This window comes from Salvelinus sp. IW2-2015, linkage group LG36 (assembly GCF_002910315.2).
Source record: "Salvelinus sp. IW2-2015 linkage group LG36, ASM291031v2, whole genome shotgun sequence".
NCBI lineage: Eukaryota > Metazoa > Chordata > Actinopteri > Salmoniformes > Salmonidae > Salvelinus > Salvelinus sp. IW2-2015.
Genome location: NC_036875.1, coordinates 28836217 through 28857965, shown reverse-complemented (window position 1 = coordinate 28857965; position 21749 = coordinate 28836217). Strand labels below are relative to the sequence as shown.

Here is a 21749-nt window from a genome sequence, read left to right as displayed (position 1 = left end):
CTCATATTTTACAGGTGTAGAGTATGTGTATTACAATACGTGTGAACAAAGCCAAGTAACAACATCATTTTTTAATACAAAAAAAAATAATCAGTTTCCCTTATTTTCAGTCAAAGCAAAATGGTCTCTATTTAAAATTGAAAACCACATCATTAATAGCATCAATTAAAGAAGTGTAAAGTTAGAAAGAGCTTAATCTCGTGTAAAAAATAAGATGCTTGACTTTCTGATATTTGTGGTATATTTCTAGTATTATCAATTTTTATCTGCTCTTCGCTATATTAGGCCTGAGTTTTGAATCCCTGATTTCTTGACATACTAGCTATATTTTTGAAATTGTCTTGACTTAGTGAGCTAGTATCCTCTTTTCCCTGATTCTGGTTGTTGTGCTGATAATAGCTTCAGGTGATGTGTTCTGTGGTGTCGTGACCCCTACACCCTCTTCATGCCCCGGGCCATCAGGCAGGCGAACACCGTCATCACCATCTTAGGTTTGACCTCCACCAGGTCCTCAGGCAGGGCGTACACCCGCGCGCCGATCTTTCTGGCCATGGAGATGGCATACCTGACAACAGGTAGGATTAAGAGGAGATGTGTTAGTGGGGATATCTTTACATCTGTTAACTTGAACGTTTCCTCTCTTTCATCAAGCTATTACCAAAATTTGATTATCATCACATAGTACGTACTTGGCATTATTGAGCTTCTCCTCTTCAGTCAGGTCCTCCACCTTGATTAGGTCATAGCGGATAGAGCCTGGCTGGATGGCATCAATCAGGTCCAGGACTGGCATACTGGTGGCAATGGACCCATCCTACAGAGGCACAGACACACACACACACACACACACACACTGAGCCATTGCTGTGGAGTGTGATTTATTTGTATTTTCTTTACTGCTTAGTGACTAAATGAAGTCTAGAACTTCAAAAAAGGTACCACAGTCAGGAAAATGTTAAACCTCAGTACAGCCTACCTTGAATCCAGAGATGGTGCCTTTGCCAGCCTGTGTGAGTGTATCGTTGACCCAGGTGACGATGGTGTCGTCATTTACCTTCTGCCCGTCACCAAGCTCCTCCAGAATGTTCAGTGTGTACCTGAGAGAAAGAGATGGATCCTTCTAAATGTGGAATTATGGAGTATGCATTGGGCCTGCATAGGGGTTTTTCCTGATCACATGACCGGAACAGGAAAAATATAATCTGAAGCATTTTAACAGTATTCTGTTGCATTACCTCCTCATCAGCTGCCACAGCAGGGCRTGGGTGAGTTTTCTGTTGCCTTCATTCAGGTCCTGTCCAGCGATGCCAACCAGGGAGAACTTGGCCTCCTTCTTCCCCAGCTCCACTGCATAGTTACAGTTCTCCAACTGGCACAGACAAAACAATCAATCAATCAATTGAAAAGCTTCTATGAAAATCTATATAAAATCAGAAAAAACAACAGTTGGACTGTTGTTTCAGTTATATTAAAACCAGGAGAATCTGGAGTCCACTGCTGATTACAGACCTGTAAGTTTAATAAATTGTGACAAAAAAATAACAAAACTCATAAGCAATAGAATGGGAAAAGTCTTACCAGACTTGATCCATATCAAACAGAGTTTATTAAGATTAGACACTTAAACAAACACAATAACATGTTAAAGTTTAATACAATACGCTAAAAAACAAGATATAGATTTATCTATTTTAATTTATAATTATTTTATTTCACCTTTATTTAACCTGGTAGGCTTGTTGAGAACAAGTTCTCATTTACAACTGCGAACTGGCCAAGATAAAGCAAAGCGACACAAACAACACATGGAATAAATAAACATACAGTCAATAATACAATAGAAAAAGTCTATATACAGTGAGCGCAAATGAGGTAGGATAAGGGAGGTAAGGCAATAAATAGGCCATAGTGGTGAAATAATTACAATATAGCAATTAAACACTGGAGTGATAGATGTGCAGAAGATGCGTGTGCAAGTAGAAATACTGGGGTGTAATGGAGCAAAATAAAATAACAGTATGGGGATGAGATAGTTGGATGGGCTATTTACAGATGGGCTATGTACAGGGGCAGGGATCTGTAAGCTGCTCTGACAGRTGGTGCTTAAAGTTAGTTAGGGAGATATGAGTCTCCAGCTTCAGTGATTTTTGCAATTCGTTCCAATCATTGGCAATTTTGGATTGGAGATGCTTAATGTGAGTCTGGAAGGAGAGTTTACAGTCTAACCAGACACCTAGGTATTTGTAGTTGTCCACATATTCTAAGTCAGAACCGCCCAGCATCACTACGGGCAGGTCTGGGCAGCGATCGGTTGAAGAGCATGCATTTAGTTTTACTTGCATTTAAGAGCAGTTGGAGGTCACGGAAGGAGAATTGTATGGCATTGAAGCTCGTCTGGAGGTTAGTTAACAGTGTCCAAAGAAGGGCCAGAAGTATACAGAATGGTGTCGTCTGCGTAGAGGTGGATCAGAGAATCACCAGTAGCAAGAGCGACATCATTGATGTATACAGAGAAAAGAGTCAGCCCGAGAATTGAACCCTGTGGCACCCCCATAGAGACTGCCAGAGGTCCGGACAACAGGCCCTCCGATTTGACACACTGAACTCTGTCTGAGAAGTAGTTGGTGAACCAACGAGACAGTCATTTCACAAACCAAGGCTGTTGAGTCTGCCGATAAGAATGTGGTGATTGACAGAGTCGAAAGCCTTGGCCAGGTCGATGAATACAGCTACACAGTATTGTCTCTTATCAATGGCGGTTTTCATATCGTTTAGGACCTTGAGCGTGGCTGAGGTGCACCCATGACCAGCTCGGAAACCAGATTGCATAGTGGAGAAGGTACGGTGGGATTCGAAATGGTCGGTGATCTGCATGTTAACTTGGATTTTGAAGACCTTAGAAAGGCAGGGTAGGATAGATATAGGTCTGTAGCAGTTTGGGTCTAGAGTGTCTCCCCTTTGAAGAGGGGGATGACCACGGCAGCTTTCCAATCTTTGGGGATCTCAGACAATACGAAAGAGAGGTTGAACAAGCTAGTAATAGGGGTTGCAACAATTTCGGCGGATCATTTTAGAAAGAGAGGGTCCAGATTGCCTAGCCCGGCTGATTTGTAGGGGTCTAGATTTTGCACCTCTTTCAGAACATCAGCTATCTGGATTTGGGTGAAGGAGAAATGGGGGAGGCTTGGGCAAGTTGCTGTGGGGGGAGCAGGGCTGTTGACCGGGGTAGGGGTAGCCGGGTGGAAAGCATGGCCAGCCGTWGAAAAATGCTTATTGAAATTCTCAATTATCGCGGATTTATCGGTGGTGACAGTGTTTCCTAGCCTCAGTGCAGTGGGCAGCTGGGAAGAGGTGCTCTTATTCTCCATGGACTTTACAGTGTCCCAGAACTTTTGAGTTTGTGCTACAGGATGTAAATTTGTTTGAAAAAGCTAGCCTTTGTTTTCCTAACTGCCTGTGAATATTGGTTCCAAACTTCCCTGAAAAGTTGCATATCGCGGGGGCTATTCGATGCTATTACAGAGCYCCTCAGGATGTTTTTGTGCTGGTCAAGGGCAGTCAGGTCTAGAGTGAACCAAGGGCTATATCTGTTCCTGGTTCTACATTTTTTGAATGGGGCATGCTTATTTAAGATGGTGAGGAAAGCACTTTTAAAGAATATCCAGGCATCCTCTGACGGAATGAGGTCAATATCCTTCCAGGATACCCGGGCCAGGTCGATTAGAAAGGCCTGCTCGCTGAAGTGTTTTAGGGAGTGTTTGACAGTGATGAGGGGTGGTCATTTGACCGCAGACCCATTACGGATGCAGGCAATGAGGCAGTAATTGCTGAGATCCTGGTTGAGGACAGCAGAGGTGTATTTGGAGGGCAGGTTGGTTAGGATGATATCTATGAGGGTGCCCGTGTTTACGGATTTGGGGTTGTACCTGGTAGGTTCATTGATAATTTGTGTGAGATTGAGGGCATCAAGCTTAGATTGTAGGATGGCCGGGGTGTTAAGCATGTCCCAGTTTAGGTCACCTAACAGCATGAGCTCTGAAGATAGATTGGGGGCAATCAATTCACATATGGTGTCCAGGGCACAGCTGGGGGCAGAAGGTGGTCTATAGCAAGCGGCAATGGTGAGAGACTTGTTTCTAGAAAGGTGGAGTTTTAAAAGTAGAAGCTCAAATTGTTTGGGCACAGACCTGGATAGTTAGCCTGCAGAGTTCTGTCTATCTCTGCAGTAGATTGCAACTCCGCCCCCTTTGGCAGTTCTATCTTGTCGGGAAAATGTTATAGTAGGGATGGAAATTTCAGGGTTTTTGGTGGTCTTCCTGAGCCAGGATTCAGACACGGCTATGACATCCGGGTTGGCAGAGTGTGCTAAAGCAGTGAATAAAACAAACTTAGGGAGGAGGCTTCTAATGTTAACATGCATGAAACCAAGGCTTTTATGGTTACAGAAGTCAACAAATGAGAGCGCCTGGGGAATGGGAGTGGAGCTAGGCACTGCAGGGCCTGGTTTAACCTCTACATCACCAGAGGAACAGAAGAGGAGTAGGATAAGGGTATGGCTAAAACCTATAAGAATTGATCGTCTAGTACGTTCGGAACAGAGAGTTAAAGGAGCAGGTTTCTGGGCATGGTAGAATAGATTCAAGGCATAATGTACAGACAAAGGTATGGTAGGATGTGAATACAGTGGAGGTAAACCTATGCATTGAGTGACGATGAGAGAGATATTGTCTCTAGAAACATAATTTAAACCAGGTGAGGTCACTGCATGTGTGGGAGGTGGAACTAAAGGGTTAGCTAAGGCGTATTGCGCAAGGCTAGAGGCTCTACAGTGAAATAAGGCAATAATCACTATCCAAAACAGTAATGGACAAGGCATATTGACATTAGGGAGAGGCATGCGTAGCCGAGTGATCATAGGGGTCCAGTTAGTAGTTCGGTGGGCTGGAGACACGGCGATTCAGACAGCTAGCGGGCCGGCCCTAGCTAGCTAGCAGAAGGACTTTTGAGGGACGTCGCGACGGAAGAAGTCTGTTATAGCCCCCTCATGCTGTTACGTCGGCAGACCAGTCGTGAAGGATCAGCAGGGCTCCGTGTGGTGAAAGGGTCCAGACCAATTGGCAAAATAGGTATTGTGGCCAAAGAATTTGTCCGATGGGCCTCTTCAGCTAACAGTCCGATATGCTCTAGACAGCTAGCGGGCTGCGGCTAGCAGATGGGTATTCAGGGAACGTTGCGACGGAGGAGCCAGTTGAAAACCCCCCTCGGGCAGATTACGTCGGTAGTCCAGTCGTGATGGATCGGCGGGGCTCCGTGTTGGCAGTTAAAGGGGTCCAGGCCAATTGGCAAAATAGGTATTGTAGCCCAAGGAGTGGCTGTCGGCTAGCCGAGAGATGGGCCTAGCAAAGGCTAGCTCCAGGCTAATTAGTTCTTGCTTCGGGACAGAGACATTAGCCAGGAGTGGCCACTCGGATAGCAGCTAGCTAGCTGAGATGATCCAGGTGAGAAGGTTCAGAGCTTGCGGTAGGAATCCGGAGATATGGAGAAAAATAAGTCKGATTTGCTCTGGTTTGAATCACGCTGTGCAGACTGGCAAGAGTTGTTGGCTAAAGGTTAGCTGATGACCGCTAGCAGTGGCTGGCTGACTACTAGCTAGTTAGCTGGCTAGCATCTGTTGGGGGATCCGGTTCAAAAGTAAAGAAAATAGCAGATCCATACCACATTGGGTGAGGCGGGTTGCAGGAGAGTATGTTGAAGTTGAGGTTAAGAAAAATATAAAAAATATTTAAAAAATATATGCGAAGAAAAAATATATATAAAAAGATATATACAAGACGAGGACAAAGATATATACAAGACGAGGACAAAGACATCTGACTGCTACGCCATCTTGGAACGATCAATAATGGCTGTTGATGCCGAAAAGGCTTTTCATCTGTCTTGAATGGACTTTTCTATTCAAAACTTTGGAAGCGTTCAACTTTCCAGCTGAAATCGTCAATAAATTAAAAAATATATATATAAATGTCCTTATGCAAAAATATACACAAACAATACATGAATTGCTGAAATTGCTTTAGAAAAATGCACAAGACAGGATGTCCTCTTTCCTCCCTCCTGTTTGCACTGGCAGTTGAACTGCTTGCCGAACGAATTAGACAGGACCCAAATGTAACATGTATCAGCATTGGTAATATCAACTAAACTGATTTGCAGATGATCTCCTGATATACCTGGCCAATATTGAAAACTCAATGCCCCCCTTGCTAAAAATATTTTCAGAATACTCAAATCGTGATCGGGAGTCCCATAGGGCGGTGCACTATTGCCCAGCGTCGTCCGGGTTAGGGGAGGTTGGTAGGCCGTCATTGTAAAATAAGATTTTTAACTGACTTGCCTAGTTAAATAAAGGTTAAAAAAACATCTAAAATCTTACAGGTAGAATAAACCTCTTCAGAATGGCATGGCTCCCAAAGTATTGATATTTATTCTTGGTAATACCAATTACCTCACCGAAGACATTCTTTAAAAAAGTATATTTGGTCATAACAGACATTATATGAGCAAATAAACCTCAGAACAGACTCAATGTGTCTAGGCATGGACTCTACAAGCTGTTCCAAAAGCGTTCCACAGGGATGCTGGCCCATGTTGGCTCCAATGTTTGAATGTAAAAAAACTGTAAAAAAAAAACGTACAATTGATCGTTTTAATCATGATCGCACTTTGGGAGAACTCGTATTGTTCCTAGTCTCACCTTCTTCATGTTGCTGCCCAGTTTGGAGTAAGGGGGTTTGTTTACTCTGTCCCAATCCACTGGCACATTGATCTTCTCATAGAGCTGGAAGATGACCAAAGCATCATCTATGTCCCTGTAAAACATGCACACACACTTTAAATGAGTGCGGTTTCCAAATGATTGGAAATTGTGTGTAATAAGATGGAGTGACCTGTACTTACACATAGAGGTGGTTGACACGAGGGTTGACCCCCAGTGAGTTCATCCAGTTCCTGAAGGTGCGCTCCTCTCTGGTTTCACCTGGAAGTGGCCGAGACAGCATTACACACTGGTTTAGGCCTTGTATATATGGTTTATATTATAATCAGGAAGAGGGGATGCTCAGGAACTGGGTTATGGTCTGGTCCCAAAACTGACCCTCGATGGAGCTCCAGTCAATGTCCTGGTTCTCAGGCTTCTTCAGGGCAGGGTACTTGTTGAACAGGTTGGCAATGTATGCTAAGTTCAGCTTAGGGTTGCCGCGGACCACGTCGGTTGCCGTGACGAACTGCCGGCAGCCCAGACGGTCAGCCTGCTCCAACATGCACTCTGCTCTCTTTATGTCCTCTTTCTCCTGCAAGGGGGGGTAGGGAGATCTTTAACAGCAACATCTGATGTATCACTCATTGATAATATGGTCAATTTAGCAGGCATTTTTAACCTAGGTGGCTAGAAGAACAACACTGTCTGTTGATCAGGTTGGCTGAAACCTAAATTTAAAGCTGCAACATGTAACTTTTTGGGTGACCCGACCAAATTCACATAGAAATGTTAGTAATAGATGTATCATTCTCATTGATAGCAAGTCTAAGAAGGGGTAAGTGTTCTAAGTGCACTATTTCTATGGTTCCCGTTCTTAAGTTTAGTTTCTGAGTCTTTTATTTTCAGTTTTGTACACCAAGCTTCAAACAGCTGAAAACACAATATTCTTTGTTATTGAAAAAATACTTCACAGCGGTTTAGATGGTACAATGATTCTCTACACCAGTGGTTCCCAAACTTTTTATAGTCCCGTACCCCTTCGAACGTTCAACCTCCAGCTGCGTACCCCCTTCTAGCACCAGGGCCAGCGCACTCTCAAATGTAGTTTTTTGCCATTATTGTAAGCCTGCCACACACACACTATACGATACATTTATTAAACATAAGAATTAGTGTTTTTGTCACAACACGGCTCATGGGAAGTGACAAAGAGCTCTTATAGGACCAGGGCACAAATCATAATAATCAATAATTTTGCTCTTTATTTAGCCATCTTACATATAAAACCTTATTTGTTCATAGAATATTAACTCTGCAATGTTGGGTTGTGTTGGAGAAAGTCTCAGTATTAAATCATTTTCCACACACAGTCTGTATTTAGTTTCATGCTAGAGAGGGCCGAGAATCCACTCTCACATGGGTACAGTGGTTGCAAAGGGCATCAGGGTCTTAACAGCGCGATTTGCCAAGGCAGGATACTCTGAGTAAATTCAATTATCACAGAACCGCTTGTTGCAATTTTGATGAGGCTCTCTTGTTCAGATATCGGTAAGTGGACTGGAGGCTGGGCATGAAAGGGATAATYTATCATGAAAGGGATAACYAATCCAGTTTTTTAGCCCTATCCAGAAATCTGGCAGTGGCTTCTGATTAAATWAAATTTTCACAGAACCGCTTGTTGCAATTTCGATGAATTTCGATCCGACATTTCAAAATCGGTAAGTGGTATCGGTAAGTGATCTGGAGGCAGGGCATGAAAGGGATAATGAATCCAGTTGTTTGTGTCGTCCGTTTCGGTAAGTACCTGCGTAATTGCGCACCCAGCTCACTCAGGTGCTTCGCATTTGACATTTGACATTGTCCGTAAGCTTGAGTTCATTTGCACACAAAAAAAAATCATGCCATGATGGCAAGACCTACAGTATGTGTTGTCTTTGTTAATGCAGACAAAAGAGCTCCAACTTCTTAATCATAGCCTCAATTTTGTCCCGCACATTGAATATAGTTGCAGAGAGTCCCTGTAATTGAAGATTCAGATCATTCAGGCGAGAAAGAAAATCACCCAGATAGGTCAGTTGTGTGAGAAACTCGTCATTATACAAGCAAGTGAAAATGATGGTKAGTAAAGAAAACTTTAAGCCCGTCTCTCAATTCAAAAAAACGTGTCAATACTTTGCCCCTTGAGAACCAGCGCACCTCTGTATGTTGTGAAAGCGTTACATGGTCACTGCCCATATCATTGCATAGTGCAGAAAATACACGAGAGTTCAGGGGCCTTGCTTTAACAAAGTTAACAATTTTTACTGTATTGTCCAAAATGTCTTTCAAGCTGTCAGGCATTCCCTTGGCAGCAAGAGCCTCTCGGTGGATGCTGCAGTGTACTGAAGTGGCATCGGGAGCAACTGCTTGCACGCGCATTACTTCTCCACTATGTCTCACTGTCATGGCTTTTCCGCCATCAGTACAGATACCAACACATCTTGACCACCCAAGTCCATTTGATGTCACAAAGCTGTCTAGTACTTAAAAAATATTGTCTCCTGTTGTCCTGGTTTACAGTTGTTTGCAGAAGAGGATGTCTTCCTTAATTGGCCCCCCATAAATGTAAAGGACATATACCAGGAGCCAGGCCCGCCAAGTCTGTTGACTAATCCAGCTGTAAAGCATATAATTCACTGGCTTGTATGCGAAGCAGTAATTGTTTCTAAACATCTCCTGCCATGTCACTGATGTGTCGTTATACAGTGTTGTTTGATGAAGCCATTTTCTGTATAGTTTTTTTTGGCCTTTTCCCCCAGCATTGTCCCAGCCATATCCGCAGCAGCAGGAAGAATTAAGTCCTCCACAATAGTATGGGGCTTGCCTGTCCTAGCCACTCGGTAGCTCACCATATAAGACGCTTCTAGCCTCTTATTATTAATGGTATCTGTTGCTTTTATATATTATGTCTTACTACTCGAAAGTCGTCTTTATTCTCGCTCAAAAAACTCCCGTTGCTTATTTTTCAAATTGTAATTTTGTTTCTAAATGTCTGCACAAGAGTGAAGGTTTCACACGAGAGAGTAACGGTTATTGTGATTGGATGTTAAATATTTTACGAGGCTACCTGTATTTGACATTGTGTGAACTGAACACTAGATGGTTTAATTTTCTTTTTGGCAGTGAAACGAGGCAACATTTTTAAATGCGAATCACATTTTTATTTGGTGTCCCCCCGATGGCATTGCCCGTACCCCTGGGGGTACGCGTACCCCAGATCGGGAATACCTGCTCTACACTATACATTGCTTGTATTGTCACATACATTTGGCGAACTATTCGGATTTTAGCAACCAGGAAATGGCGGAAATATTGCACCTTCAATGGTTGATGTTTCTAGTGTAGGAAGAGCATGTACCCTTATCCCTGAAATGTCGATGGCAATAGGAGGGATTCCCTCCTCATCTCCCTTAGGGGCCACTTGGTTCAGGATGTTGTAGTAGGCCTTGGAATCCTGTAATGCAAAACAGAATATTAATACAATCACAAATGCACAGGAAGATCCAGGAGCGACACAGTCATATGACAATCCAGATCCGACATAGCGTGTGTGACCCACCTTTATGTCAGAGCTGAAGTTGTTGATCTTGGAGCAGCCGGCCTCCTCCAGGTGATAGTTGGCCCAGCGCAGCAGCAGCTCCTCTGGGGACAGCTTCATCAGGTCCTCCAGGCTCTCCCCATCCCTCAGCAGGGCTATCAGAGCTGCACACACACACACACACACACCATTGATATTATTATACACACACATACATTCAAACAAGGCTACAGAGATCAAGTGATGTACAGTAGTGTAGATATAGACACCCTTCTGTTAAAAAGTTATAAAACACACATACATATTGAAAGCCCATATTCAAATAAACATTTAACACACACACACCTTCATTCCTGCTGATCTCGATGTCAGCAAACAAACCGATCTTGATGACTTGCCAGAGCAGGCCCAGGACCAGATGCTGTCTGCCTTCCTTCAGGTCCTCTGCTCCGATGTTCACCACGTGGCAGCCAATGGCCGACGCAGAGTTCAGAGCCAGGTTCAGATTCTCCTGTTAGAGCACAGCACACACACAGCATACTGTAGATGTGTATGACATAGTGTATATAATGACAAAGAAAATAAACTACTGTGTCAATGGGTTATACAAAGCTGCTGTCCTGTGATAGTCATGTGGTGTTACAGTAATGTCTTTAAAAGGTTACCTGGATGGTGAAGGGTGTGAGCTTCTTCTTGTTGATGGTTCTTTCATCGATGGTGTCCGGAACAGACTGGTTGATCATCTTACTACCAGGTGAAGGAGAGATGCATAGTTAGATATCAATGGAATATTGCCATAGGGATTGGTTTTTACTCTAAAGTAAGTCTATGAGACCAGTTAGAAAGTACCATAAAACGATCCCATCTCCGACAGCGGTGAACAGATCGTTGGTGGTGGGGTCCATGGGGAGGACATGCTTGCAGTCTGGGTCTTTCTCCAAGGCCTTATTCACCCAGTTCACAAAAGCCACCTTCTCCTCCTCTGTCAGTGGAGAAAGGTGTGGGTATGGGGGTGAATGCACAATATACAGTATTTGTACTTATGGGAAATATTTATATACATTAGCCAATCAGAGACGTTCAGCTATGTGACTTCACAGACCAGGAAGAGTTGTTGTACTTATGGATTGTTCCAGACATAGAGATAGATGTGGTTCTGTATGTCTCATTTGAATGATTAGTGCTTCCTGTGTCATATTGGCTACAGATATATCTAGAGAGTGACTCAAATAGGTAGCTTGGGGGCATTCTCATTCAGTGAAACAAGTAGGGGCAGTCACCTGAGTAGGAGTGCTGTGTGCCTGAGCTGGACTGCTCTGAAGTTCCTGCTACGGCATAGATGCCCTCCTTCTTGTTGATGGCTTTCTTGAAGGTCTTAGCAACTTCTGTACTCTTCAGTCCATGGACCACCTTAGTGAAAGGAAAAATGGTGAGAGGAGACCATGTATCTCTGGTGTCATGTGAAAATGTATTAAGCTATGTTCTGCTGTTCTTTGACATTGACCTTTTGTAAATGCTATTGATTTTAACCTCTTGACCTCTGAACTTACATTAGCAAACTCGTCGAAGGTGACTTTGCCGTCATGCAGGTCTCCTGTCTTGGTGAGATCCTGGATGATCTCTCTGACTTTGTATCCCGGCAATGGCAGGTTGGCAGCTTTGAACAGGTCATTGAGCTCTTCTGTGCCAATGTGGCCATGAGAGTCCACATCTGGAACAGGATGGATAAATCAAAGGTCATGTAAAATGTAGCCTTGTTGAATGCATAATGAGTCAGTGACCCAGAATAAAAGAGAGAGTGAAGTGATTCTATGATTTATCAACTATGTTTCAGTTTCCATCTTAGTATGGGGGAATCAGGATTGGAGTTTGTTCAGGCTCCCTGTCAGGTTCTCACCGATCTTCGCAAAGGCTTCTCTCAGTTCTTCCAACTCATCTTGAGAAATCTGTGGTGGAGCAGCCATTTTGTGGGATCTGAAACCATCAAACACAACTTCAACTTTATAAACCCATACAATACTGAACATACTCAACAAGGAGGAACTTTCTGCATGTTGTCACTGTGATAATTGCTACAAAATGTGATTTGCTGTACCCAGTGGTTCTGGGCTCTGATGTCTATTTCGTTCTAAAGTATCCTGCTTCTAGTGAGCTGCTTTATACTTTTTCTGGTGAGGTAATTCACACCATTCATGTGTCTTTATTACACCCCTTTGGAACTGCAAGTCATTATCACAAAACTAGCATTTCCAAGTATCCCCAACAACACACATACAAAGTCATCATGAGGATATTGCTTAAAACTTGTGTGAAATAGGGAGACTAATCTATTATGCAATTCAGAGAAGTTTGTCTTGTGACATTCTGTGGGGTTAGCCAGACCAACTCAAAGTTTGTGCGTGAGTATGTGTTTATCGGAAAGTCCTCTGAATTCTTCCTCATCTGCCTTAGGACTAAGTATACATTCTAGGCCTCAGTCTGAGTTGAGAGTGGAGTACAGGTTGCTATAGTGATAACAGACAGGAAGAATGGCTGCCATTTCACTGTGTGGCTTCATCGAGAGCTCTACGGCTGTAAACCACAGACACAGCGAGAGATATAAGGTCACGTTAGATACAGAGACCCACTTTAAACTAGGCCTGCTCTGCTTGCCTCCGAGGTGTGATGTTTGGGGATGAGTAACAAATGTCTCTTTCCATTGTCACCCACCTCATCAGAACAAACCTGAGTGGCTCCTAGAGATTACATCTATGGTTTTCTAAACCTATAGTATGGAGAAGGGTCTAGAGACCATTATTCGTCTATATTCAACAATGTATGTACTGTAGTAGCCCACTTCTTTATTATTGAATTTTTTGTATTTTTATATTTTTACCCCCTTTTTCTCCCCAATTTCAATCTTGTCTCATCGCTGCAACTCCCCAACGGGCTCAGGAGGCGAAGGTCGAGTCATGCGTCCTCCGAAACACGAGCCACCAAACCGCGCTTCATAACACACGCCTGCTTAACCCGGAAGCCAGCCGCACCAATGTGTCGGAGGAAACACTGTTCACCTGATGACCGAGGTCGGCCTGCAGGCGCCCGGCCCGCAACACAAGTCGCTAGAGTGCGATGAGGGACGTAAAGCCCCCCAGCCAAACCCGGACGACACTGGGCCAATTGTGCGCCGCCCTATGGGACTCCCGATCACGGCCAGTTGTGATACAGTCCGGGATCGAATCCAGGTCTGTAGTGACACCTCTAGCACTGCCTTAGACTGCTGAGCCACTCGTGAGGCCCAGTAGCACACTTCTAAATTCTAAAATAAGTAAGAACAAGGAGATCCGGGTTTTGTTACCTTTCTCCCACCATTGCTATAGAGGTCAGAAACAGAAGCGAAACTGATGTATTTTCACACCATGTTTCAAAATGACCAGCTTTGTCACTTTGCAAGCATTTCATTTCAATCAGCAGTGAGACACTCTCTGATGATTCAGTAAACCACACACTGGATGACACAATGACACTGTGGTGTTCACTAATCTAACAATAGGATATTATTGTCTTTTTAGGGCCGACATTTACCCAGACTTTACTTTTTGATGATGAAGTAAAATTTGTCTTTGCATTTTGATCATGAGGGGCATTATCTTTCATGAGGCAAATCCAGTTACTTGATTTGAAATCCCTAAAACCCTCATCTGTCATCAATGATTACCTGTGGACTCAGACACTAAAATCATCAAGGGCCTTTATGGAAATAAAACTGATATACCCACAAACATCAATCATGGTACCGCAGATTTCACATGTAAATCTTGTTCTCTTTTAAACAAACAGCTTATTCATTATGTAGTAAGAAAATAATCAAACAGTAAGGTACATTTGCATGGATTATATATAGGAAGAGAGGTTTATTGGAACAATATTATGATGTGGACATTTATCAAAGCCAATCTGTCACTCAAAGTAATCTTTATACAGCAATCAATTGTGCTTCCTCGGTTTCTCTCAATTGTTTTGTATTCAAAGGCACATTCCTTTAAGTGTAGTGTGTGTTATGGATTCTTCAAGCACAATTGAAAGCCAAAATATATATTATATTTTGTTCATCATTTTCTAATGGCTACAGCAGTGTGAGTTCAAAAGATTACAAATTCACGTGTCAGCCAATTCCATATGCTGATGCACATGTTATTCGATGAATAGTGAAGATATGTTGGAAACATTTAGAAAATGTAAATTTATATCTGAGTTACTGTTAGCTTTCACATGTTAGAATACTTTTCAGTAGCTGCAGCAAGGCTAACCACATCCCAACGTACTTCCTGTTTAATCACTGTGCAATGGTTTACTTCTGCTCTCTGTCACCATAGTCTGCTGACTTTACAGTCAAGACATGGCAATGCTACGCATTGATCAGCATGTCTCCTACACATGCTGCCCTCAGATTCCAGGACGACACGATCTATTAACACTCACAGGACTATCTGTGAACCCTTATGGACTGTTAAAGCAACAGAAATGCATCATCATCATTCATCCTCATCAGAATCAACGTGCAGTCACAGACCATTTTCCCAGTAGATTCAACGTAATAACGACACATGCAGAGGAACACAGTGACACTGAGAGGCCCCTAGGTCAGGAGATTGAATTACCTGAGGGAGGTGAGTTGACTGGCGGATCTGTCTGTGAGTCTGTCTGTGTCACTTTCCTTCCTTCAGTGTGTCTGCTGCTCTCACTGCTTGACAGGCAGGCAGTGCACTGTCTCTCCCTCAGAAGTCAAGCGACAATGAATCTATTCAAATAAACGAGGAAGGAAGTGACACGCGAACCAACACAACTTCACAAAGAGGAATGTCTTTATATGGCAATCTGCTGTCTGCCACGGGCCTATCAAAGTGATCAATCTGGCAATAATATTCTACTCAGTTTTGTGTTTGTGTAGGTTTGTGTATTTGTTTTTTWAAATTTGTTTTATTTAACCTTTATTTAACTAGGCAAGTCAGTTAAGAACAAATTCTTATTTACAATGACGGCCTCCCAAAAGGCAAAAGGCCTCCTGCGCGGACGGGGCCTGGGATTAAAAAAAAAATAAAAAAAATACAATATAAATATAAGACAAAACACACATCACAACAAGAGAGACACAACACTACATAAAGAGAGACCTAAGACAACAACATAACAAGGCATCAACACATGACAACACAGCATGGTAGCAACACAACATGACAACAACATGGTAGCAACACAACATGGTAGCAGCACAAAAACATGGTACAAACATTATTGGGCAAAGTCAACAGCACAAAGGTCAAGAAGGTAGAGACAACAATACATCATATTGTGTATGTTCTATTCAGTCTAGTAATGTATTTTATGATGACTTTAGTGACAACTAGGGTTGTGCATTTTGGGGAATATTCAGAGGTGGAAACTTTCTGTGGGAATATATGAGAATTAACAAAAATATATGCAAATGTATATTAATACCATTCAAATGTAGATGTTTTTTGCATTGGATATATTTACAATATCATATGGAGACAGAAATATAAACCTTATCATAAGTAGACATAATTGCACATTTTTATCCTTCCAATAGAAATTTAAAAAACGATTTAGTTACGAATTGAACTTTAATTAAATGAGTTGACTCTTCACATGGGATGATTTCACTGAACAACAAAAGAAAGGGAATATTGAATGATCCCCAATGATCCATTGCATCTCCCAAAAACATTTTCAACATACATCTGTACTAATGATAGTCTGGAAACTAAAGCTTGGTTGTCTTCCTTTCAGGCTTCCATGTCTTCTCCCTGGACCTCCTCAATGTCCACCTCTTGAACCTCTTGGACTCTGAGGCCTCATCTCATCTTGGACTCTGAGGCTGTCACTTTCCAACCCTGTTGAGGATGGCTCATTGTCAGGCTTAAAGAGCCTAAAATTTACCCTGATGGCCACCAATTTTTCAACCCTTGTATTAGTCAGCCTATTCCGTGCTTTGGTGTGAGTGTTCCCAAATAAGGACCAGTTGTGCTCTGAGGCGGCTGTGGTTGGTGGGATTTGGAGGATTATGGAGGCAACAGGGAAAAGAGCCTCAGATCCACAAAGTCCCTTCCACCAGGTGGCTGATGAGATATGTTGGCACGACTGCCTGCCTGACCTTTCTGCCTGCCTTGACCATGAGCCTGTCTGCCACTCTGTACCTCCTGGACTCTGATCTGGTTTTGACCTTTTGCCTGTCCGCAACCATTCTCTTGCTTACTCCTTTTGGATTAATAAACATGGTAAGACTCCAACCATCTGCCTCCTGTGTCTGCATCTGGGCCTCGCCTTGTGTCATGATACTTACATCTGCAAGCAGAGTCTGAACATCAGACAGGATGGCATTGTCTCCCTCAATTTGTGCAATGGCTACTGCTATAGGTTTCAGGAATTTCAGGCTGCTTACCACTCTCTCCCAAAATACATCATCCAGGAGGATCCTCTTGGATCCCCTCAGGAGACTGAAAAGATTTGGCATGGGCCCCCAGATCCTCAAAAGGTTCTACAGCTGCACCATCGAGAGCATCCTGACCGGTTGCATCACCGCCTGGTATGGCAACTGCTCGGCATATGATCGTAAGGTGCTACAGAGGGTAGTGCGAACGGCCAAGTACATCACTGGGGCCAAGCTTCCTGCCATCCAGGACCTATATAATAGGCGGTGTCAGAGGAAAGGCCATAAAATTGTCAGAGACTCCAGTCACCCAAGTTATAGACTGTTTTCTCTGCTACCGCATGGCAAGCGGTACCAGAGCGCCAAGTCTTGGACCAAAAGGCTCCTCAACAGCTTCTACCCCCAAGCCATTAGACTGCTGAAAAATTCAGAAAAATCCCTACCGGACAATTTACATTGACTCCCCCCACCTACATGTACAGATTACCTCAACTAGCCTGTACCCCTGCACACTGACTCGGTACCGGTGTCCCCTGTATATAGCCTCGTTATTGTTATTCTTATTGTGTTACTTTTTATTATTACTTTTTATTTTAGCCTACTTGGTAAATATTTTCTTCTTGAACTGCACTGTTGGTTAAGGGCTTGTAAGTATTTCATGGTAAAGTCTACACTTGTTGTATTCGGCGCATGTGGCAAATAAAGTTTGATTTGATGGGGCTGTCCATATCGGCAGACTGTGATATGGCCATTTCTTGGAGAGACTCCTTCCCCTCCAGGAGACTGTCAAACATGATGACAACACCAGCCCAACAAGTGTTGCTGGGCAAGTTCAATGTGGTGCTCTTATTCTTCTCACTTTGCTTGGTGAGGTAGATTGCTGCTATAKCTTGATGACRCTTCARATACCTAACCATTTCCTTGGCTCTCTTGTAGAGTGTATCCATTGTTTTCAGTGCCATGATGTCCTTGAGGAGCAGATTCAATGCATGAGCAGCACAGCCAATGGGTGTGATGTGAGGGTAGGACTCCTCCACTTTAGAGCAAGCAGCCTTCATGTTCGCAGCATTGTCTGTCAGCAGTGCAAATACCTTCTGTTGTCCAAGGTTATTGATATCTGCCTTCAGCTCATCTGCAATATAGAGACCAGTGTGTCTGTTGTCCCTTGTGTCTGTGCTCTTGTAGAATACTGGTTGAGGGGTGGAGATGATGTAGTTAATTATTCCTTGGCCAAGAACATACAACCACCCATCAGAGATGATTTCAATACAGTCTGCTTTCTCTATGATTTGCTTGACCTTCACTTGAGCTCTGTTGAACTCCGCATCTAGAAAATGAGTAGATAATGCATGTCTGGTTGGAGGGATGTATGCTGGGGGAAGAACATTCAGAAATCTCTTCCAATACACATTGCCTGTGAGCATCAGAGGTGAACCAGTTGCATACATAGCTTGAGCAAGACATTCATCAGCATTTCTCTGACTACATTCCTCCATTGAGTCAAAAAACTTCTGATTCCAGGAGGACCATGAGCTGTTGCTATCGATAAGGTGTCTGATTCATCATTTTCACCTCYAATAGAAATAGAGGGACTTTTGTCAGAGGTTGCTTGCTGTGAGCGCTGAGGAAACTTTATCTACTTGGCCAAGATGATTCTGCATCTTTGTTGCATTCTTCACATATGATTTGGCACACTATTTGCGAATGTACACAGCTTTTCCTTCTACATTAGCTGCAGTGAAATGTCTCCACACATCAGATAGTGCCCGTGGCATTTTCCTGTAAAGAGGAGAAAAAAATGAGTAAAAAAACCCCAAATACAATTCCATGTACAGATAAATAGATTAAAGTTAGATTAAACAACTCCTTTGTAAGATACATGTTTTAAAATGAAACATGTATGGAAACTGTCACAGTGTCTGTTTCATTTTTGAGTGTGCTCCCTTAGGTTGTTGCTGGAGGGCACCCTTACTTTGTTTCTAGTGTCCAGGTTACCCTGATTGTTATTATTCGTTTCACCTGTGGTTGATTGCCCCCTCGGTTCACCTGTTGCCTGGCTATTTATGTTCTTCTGTGGGCAGGGATCTTTGCTTAGGTCTCATGTTTAAATTAGTGTGCTCTTTCTCTGTTTTTTCTGTGAGGACCTTAGTAAATATTCTGGATTTACCCTTACTTCTGCCTGCTGTGTTTCTCTGCGCCTGGGTCTGAGTTCGTACTAGCATTATTGTCACAGTAGACCTAAGCCACAATGGATCCAGCAGAGATTTCTCCGTCATCCGAGGGACACTCTGAGCTCCACCATTTACGGTCGGCTCTCACCCACCATGGAACTGTGATTGGTCGTCATGAGGCGCGGCTGAAGACATTGTCTTACGGCATTGATTACGGCATTGACTTTCGGATGCTCACCGCTGAGAGCGGTTGGAATACAGAGGCACTTCACTCAGCCTTTCTGAACAGACTCAGCGAGGTTCTCAAGGATGAACTGGCTTCCCGGGACAACCCTGACACTCTGGATGAGCTTATCGTTCTGGACACTCTGGATGAGCTTATCGTTCTGGCCATTCAGATTGACAACCGGGTTCGGGAACGTTGTCGGGAGGGGACGGAGGAGTTACCTGTTGGTTCCAGTGTTTCGGGTTCTGCTGAGGGAGTCGATTCTTCGTTGGTTTGCACTGCCTTATGCTGCGTATGCTTGTCCTGTACCCCGTCAGTGTTCTCAATTCAGCTCTGGGCCTCCTTCATATGCTTAAGAGGAGTCTGCAATTGGGACGCACAAGACTGTCTGCTCTGGAGAGAAGGCGCAGGATTAACGAGCAACGTTGTCTTTACTGTGGACAGTCTGGACATTTCCGTGCCTCCTGTCCCGAGCTGACGGGAAACGGGATGACTCGTCAGTAGATGGAAGAATACCGGCGAGTCAGATACAGTCTCCAGCTGCTGACATGGTACGCACCTTGCTTCCAGCCAACCTTTAGTGGGACAATGGTCAGTTTGACATTCCTGCTTTCATAGACTCTGGGGCTACCGGCTGTTTTCTAAATCACACGTTAGATCGCCAATAAGGGCTGCCTCTCACTAAACTGGACATTCCATTGTCGGTCACTGCGCTGGATGGTCAACCCCTAGGGTCTGGGGAAGGTGAAGCGATTCACCATGCCTATTCAGCTACGAGTTCTGGATTACCATGTGGAGCTTATACAGTTACATCTAGTGGAATCACCTGAGCTCCCCCTGGTTCTTGGACATCCGTGGCTTTCCACCCATAATCCTCAAATTGACTGGCCCTCTGGAAAAGTTCTGGAATGGAGTCCTGTTCCCGCGACTGGGGATGACAAGCCTGATCTTTACTGCGTACCTCGGGATTACTGGGATCTGGGTCAGGTCTTCAGCAAACGAAGGGCCAGCGAACTACCTCCTCACAGGTCCTACAATTGTGCCATTGACCTCCTGCCCTGCACCACTCCTCTGAGAGGAGAGATGTATTCTCTCTCAGGTCCAGAGACTGCAGCCATGAAAAGTTATCTTAAGGAGGGGCTGGCGGCTGATTTTTATTCGGCTGTCCACTTCACCTGCAGGAGCGGGTTTTTTCTTTGTTGGGAAGAAGGATGGGGGATTACGTCCCTGTATCGATTACTGGGGTTTAAATAACATTACCATCAAGAACCGTTACCCTCTTCCTCTTATGTTGTCAGCTTTTGAGAGACTCCAGGGAGCTACGGCTTTCTCAAAATTGTACGCATTCCGTAAATCCAATCTGGTGCGCATCAGACAGGGAGATGAGTGGAAGACAGCGTTCAACACCCCTAATGGACATTATTAGTACCGGATCATGCCGTTTGGACTTACTAATGCTTCCGCCATTTTCCAGGCCCTGGTTAATGATGTGCTGCGCGACTTCTTTGTGTTTGTGTACCTGGATGACATCCTCATCTCCTCCAGGTCCATGGTTAAACATGTCCTTCAAAGACTCCTCTCTCATCACTTGTTCATGGCCGAGAAGTGAGTTTCACGTTCTTCAAATATCCTTCCTAGGATACATCGTGTCTCAAGGCTGTGTAAGGATGGACTCCCAAAAGGTAGAAGCGGTGGTCAACTGGCTGCAGCCAAACACAGTCAAGCAAGTCCAGTGATTTTGGGGTTTTGCTAATTTCTCCCAGAGATTTGTGAGTGACTTTTTAGTTCTGTGGCTGCGCAATGGTTCCATCATCCCCAGGTCGCTCATCCTCGCGCCGGTGTCCTGAGGTATAGAGACTGTAGTGAGGGAGGTGCATGGTAGGGAGGCAGTTCTAGACAGCTGTCAACCTAACAGACTTTTTTCCCCTATTGGGGCATGGTCCAAGGTACTTCAGTGGGCTCACTCGTCGCGTCTCATCTCATCAGGGAGGGTGGCGAATGCTAGAGTTTGAGGAGGAGGCTTTGGTGGACCTCGGCGGAGGCGGACACTGTATCCTTCACTATCTATTCTTTAATATCTATTGCATCTTTGCCACTGTCACTACTCATCCATATATTTTATACTTATGTATTCTTATCCATTTACATTTACATTTACGTCATTTAGCAGACGCTCTTATCCAGAGCGACTTACAAATTGGAAAGTTCATACATATTCATCCTGGTCCCCCCGTGGGGAATGAACCCACAACCCTGGCGTTGCAAGCGCCATGCTCTACCAACTGAGCCACACGGGACCCATTATCCCATTCCTTTACTAGATTGTGTGTATTTAGGTTTTGTTGTGGAATTGTTACATATTACCTGTTAGATACTGCTGCACTGTCGGATCTAGAAGCATAAGCATTTTGCTACTCTCGCAATAACATCTGCTAACCATGTGTATGTGACCAATAAAATCTGATTGGATTATATTGTAATGTCCTGACTAGATCATAAAGGAACAATTATCCAGATAGAGGGTTGAGATAACCAATTTATGGTTTATTAACCCAACTTCACACAGGCTACTGTTTGGCCGTAGCCCA

At 43.8% G+C, this 21749-nt stretch overlaps 1 protein-coding gene across 1 annotated transcript; it reads right to left on the bottom strand.

Moving 5' to 3' along the window:
* Positions 1 to 56: 56 nt before the first annotated feature.
* On the bottom strand, positions 57 to 15123 carry LOC111959929 (plastin-2). Its single transcript, XM_023981782.2, has 16 exons — positions 14975 to 15123; positions 12232 to 12308; positions 11885 to 12045; positions 11615 to 11744; positions 11184 to 11316; positions 11000 to 11081; positions 10680 to 10845; positions 10356 to 10498; positions 10155 to 10250; positions 7154 to 7349; positions 6958 to 7036; positions 6755 to 6869; positions 1236 to 1369; positions 977 to 1097; positions 690 to 814; positions 57 to 565 (listed from the first exon to the last, which is right to left on the bottom strand). The coding sequence occupies exons 2-16, from the start codon at positions 12296 to 12298 to the stop codon at positions 433 to 435; spliced, it is 1881 nt and encodes a 626-aa protein (XP_023837550.1). The 5' UTR covers positions 12299 to 12308; positions 14975 to 15123; the 3' UTR covers positions 57 to 432.
* Positions 15124 to 21749: the final 6626 nt, after the last annotated feature.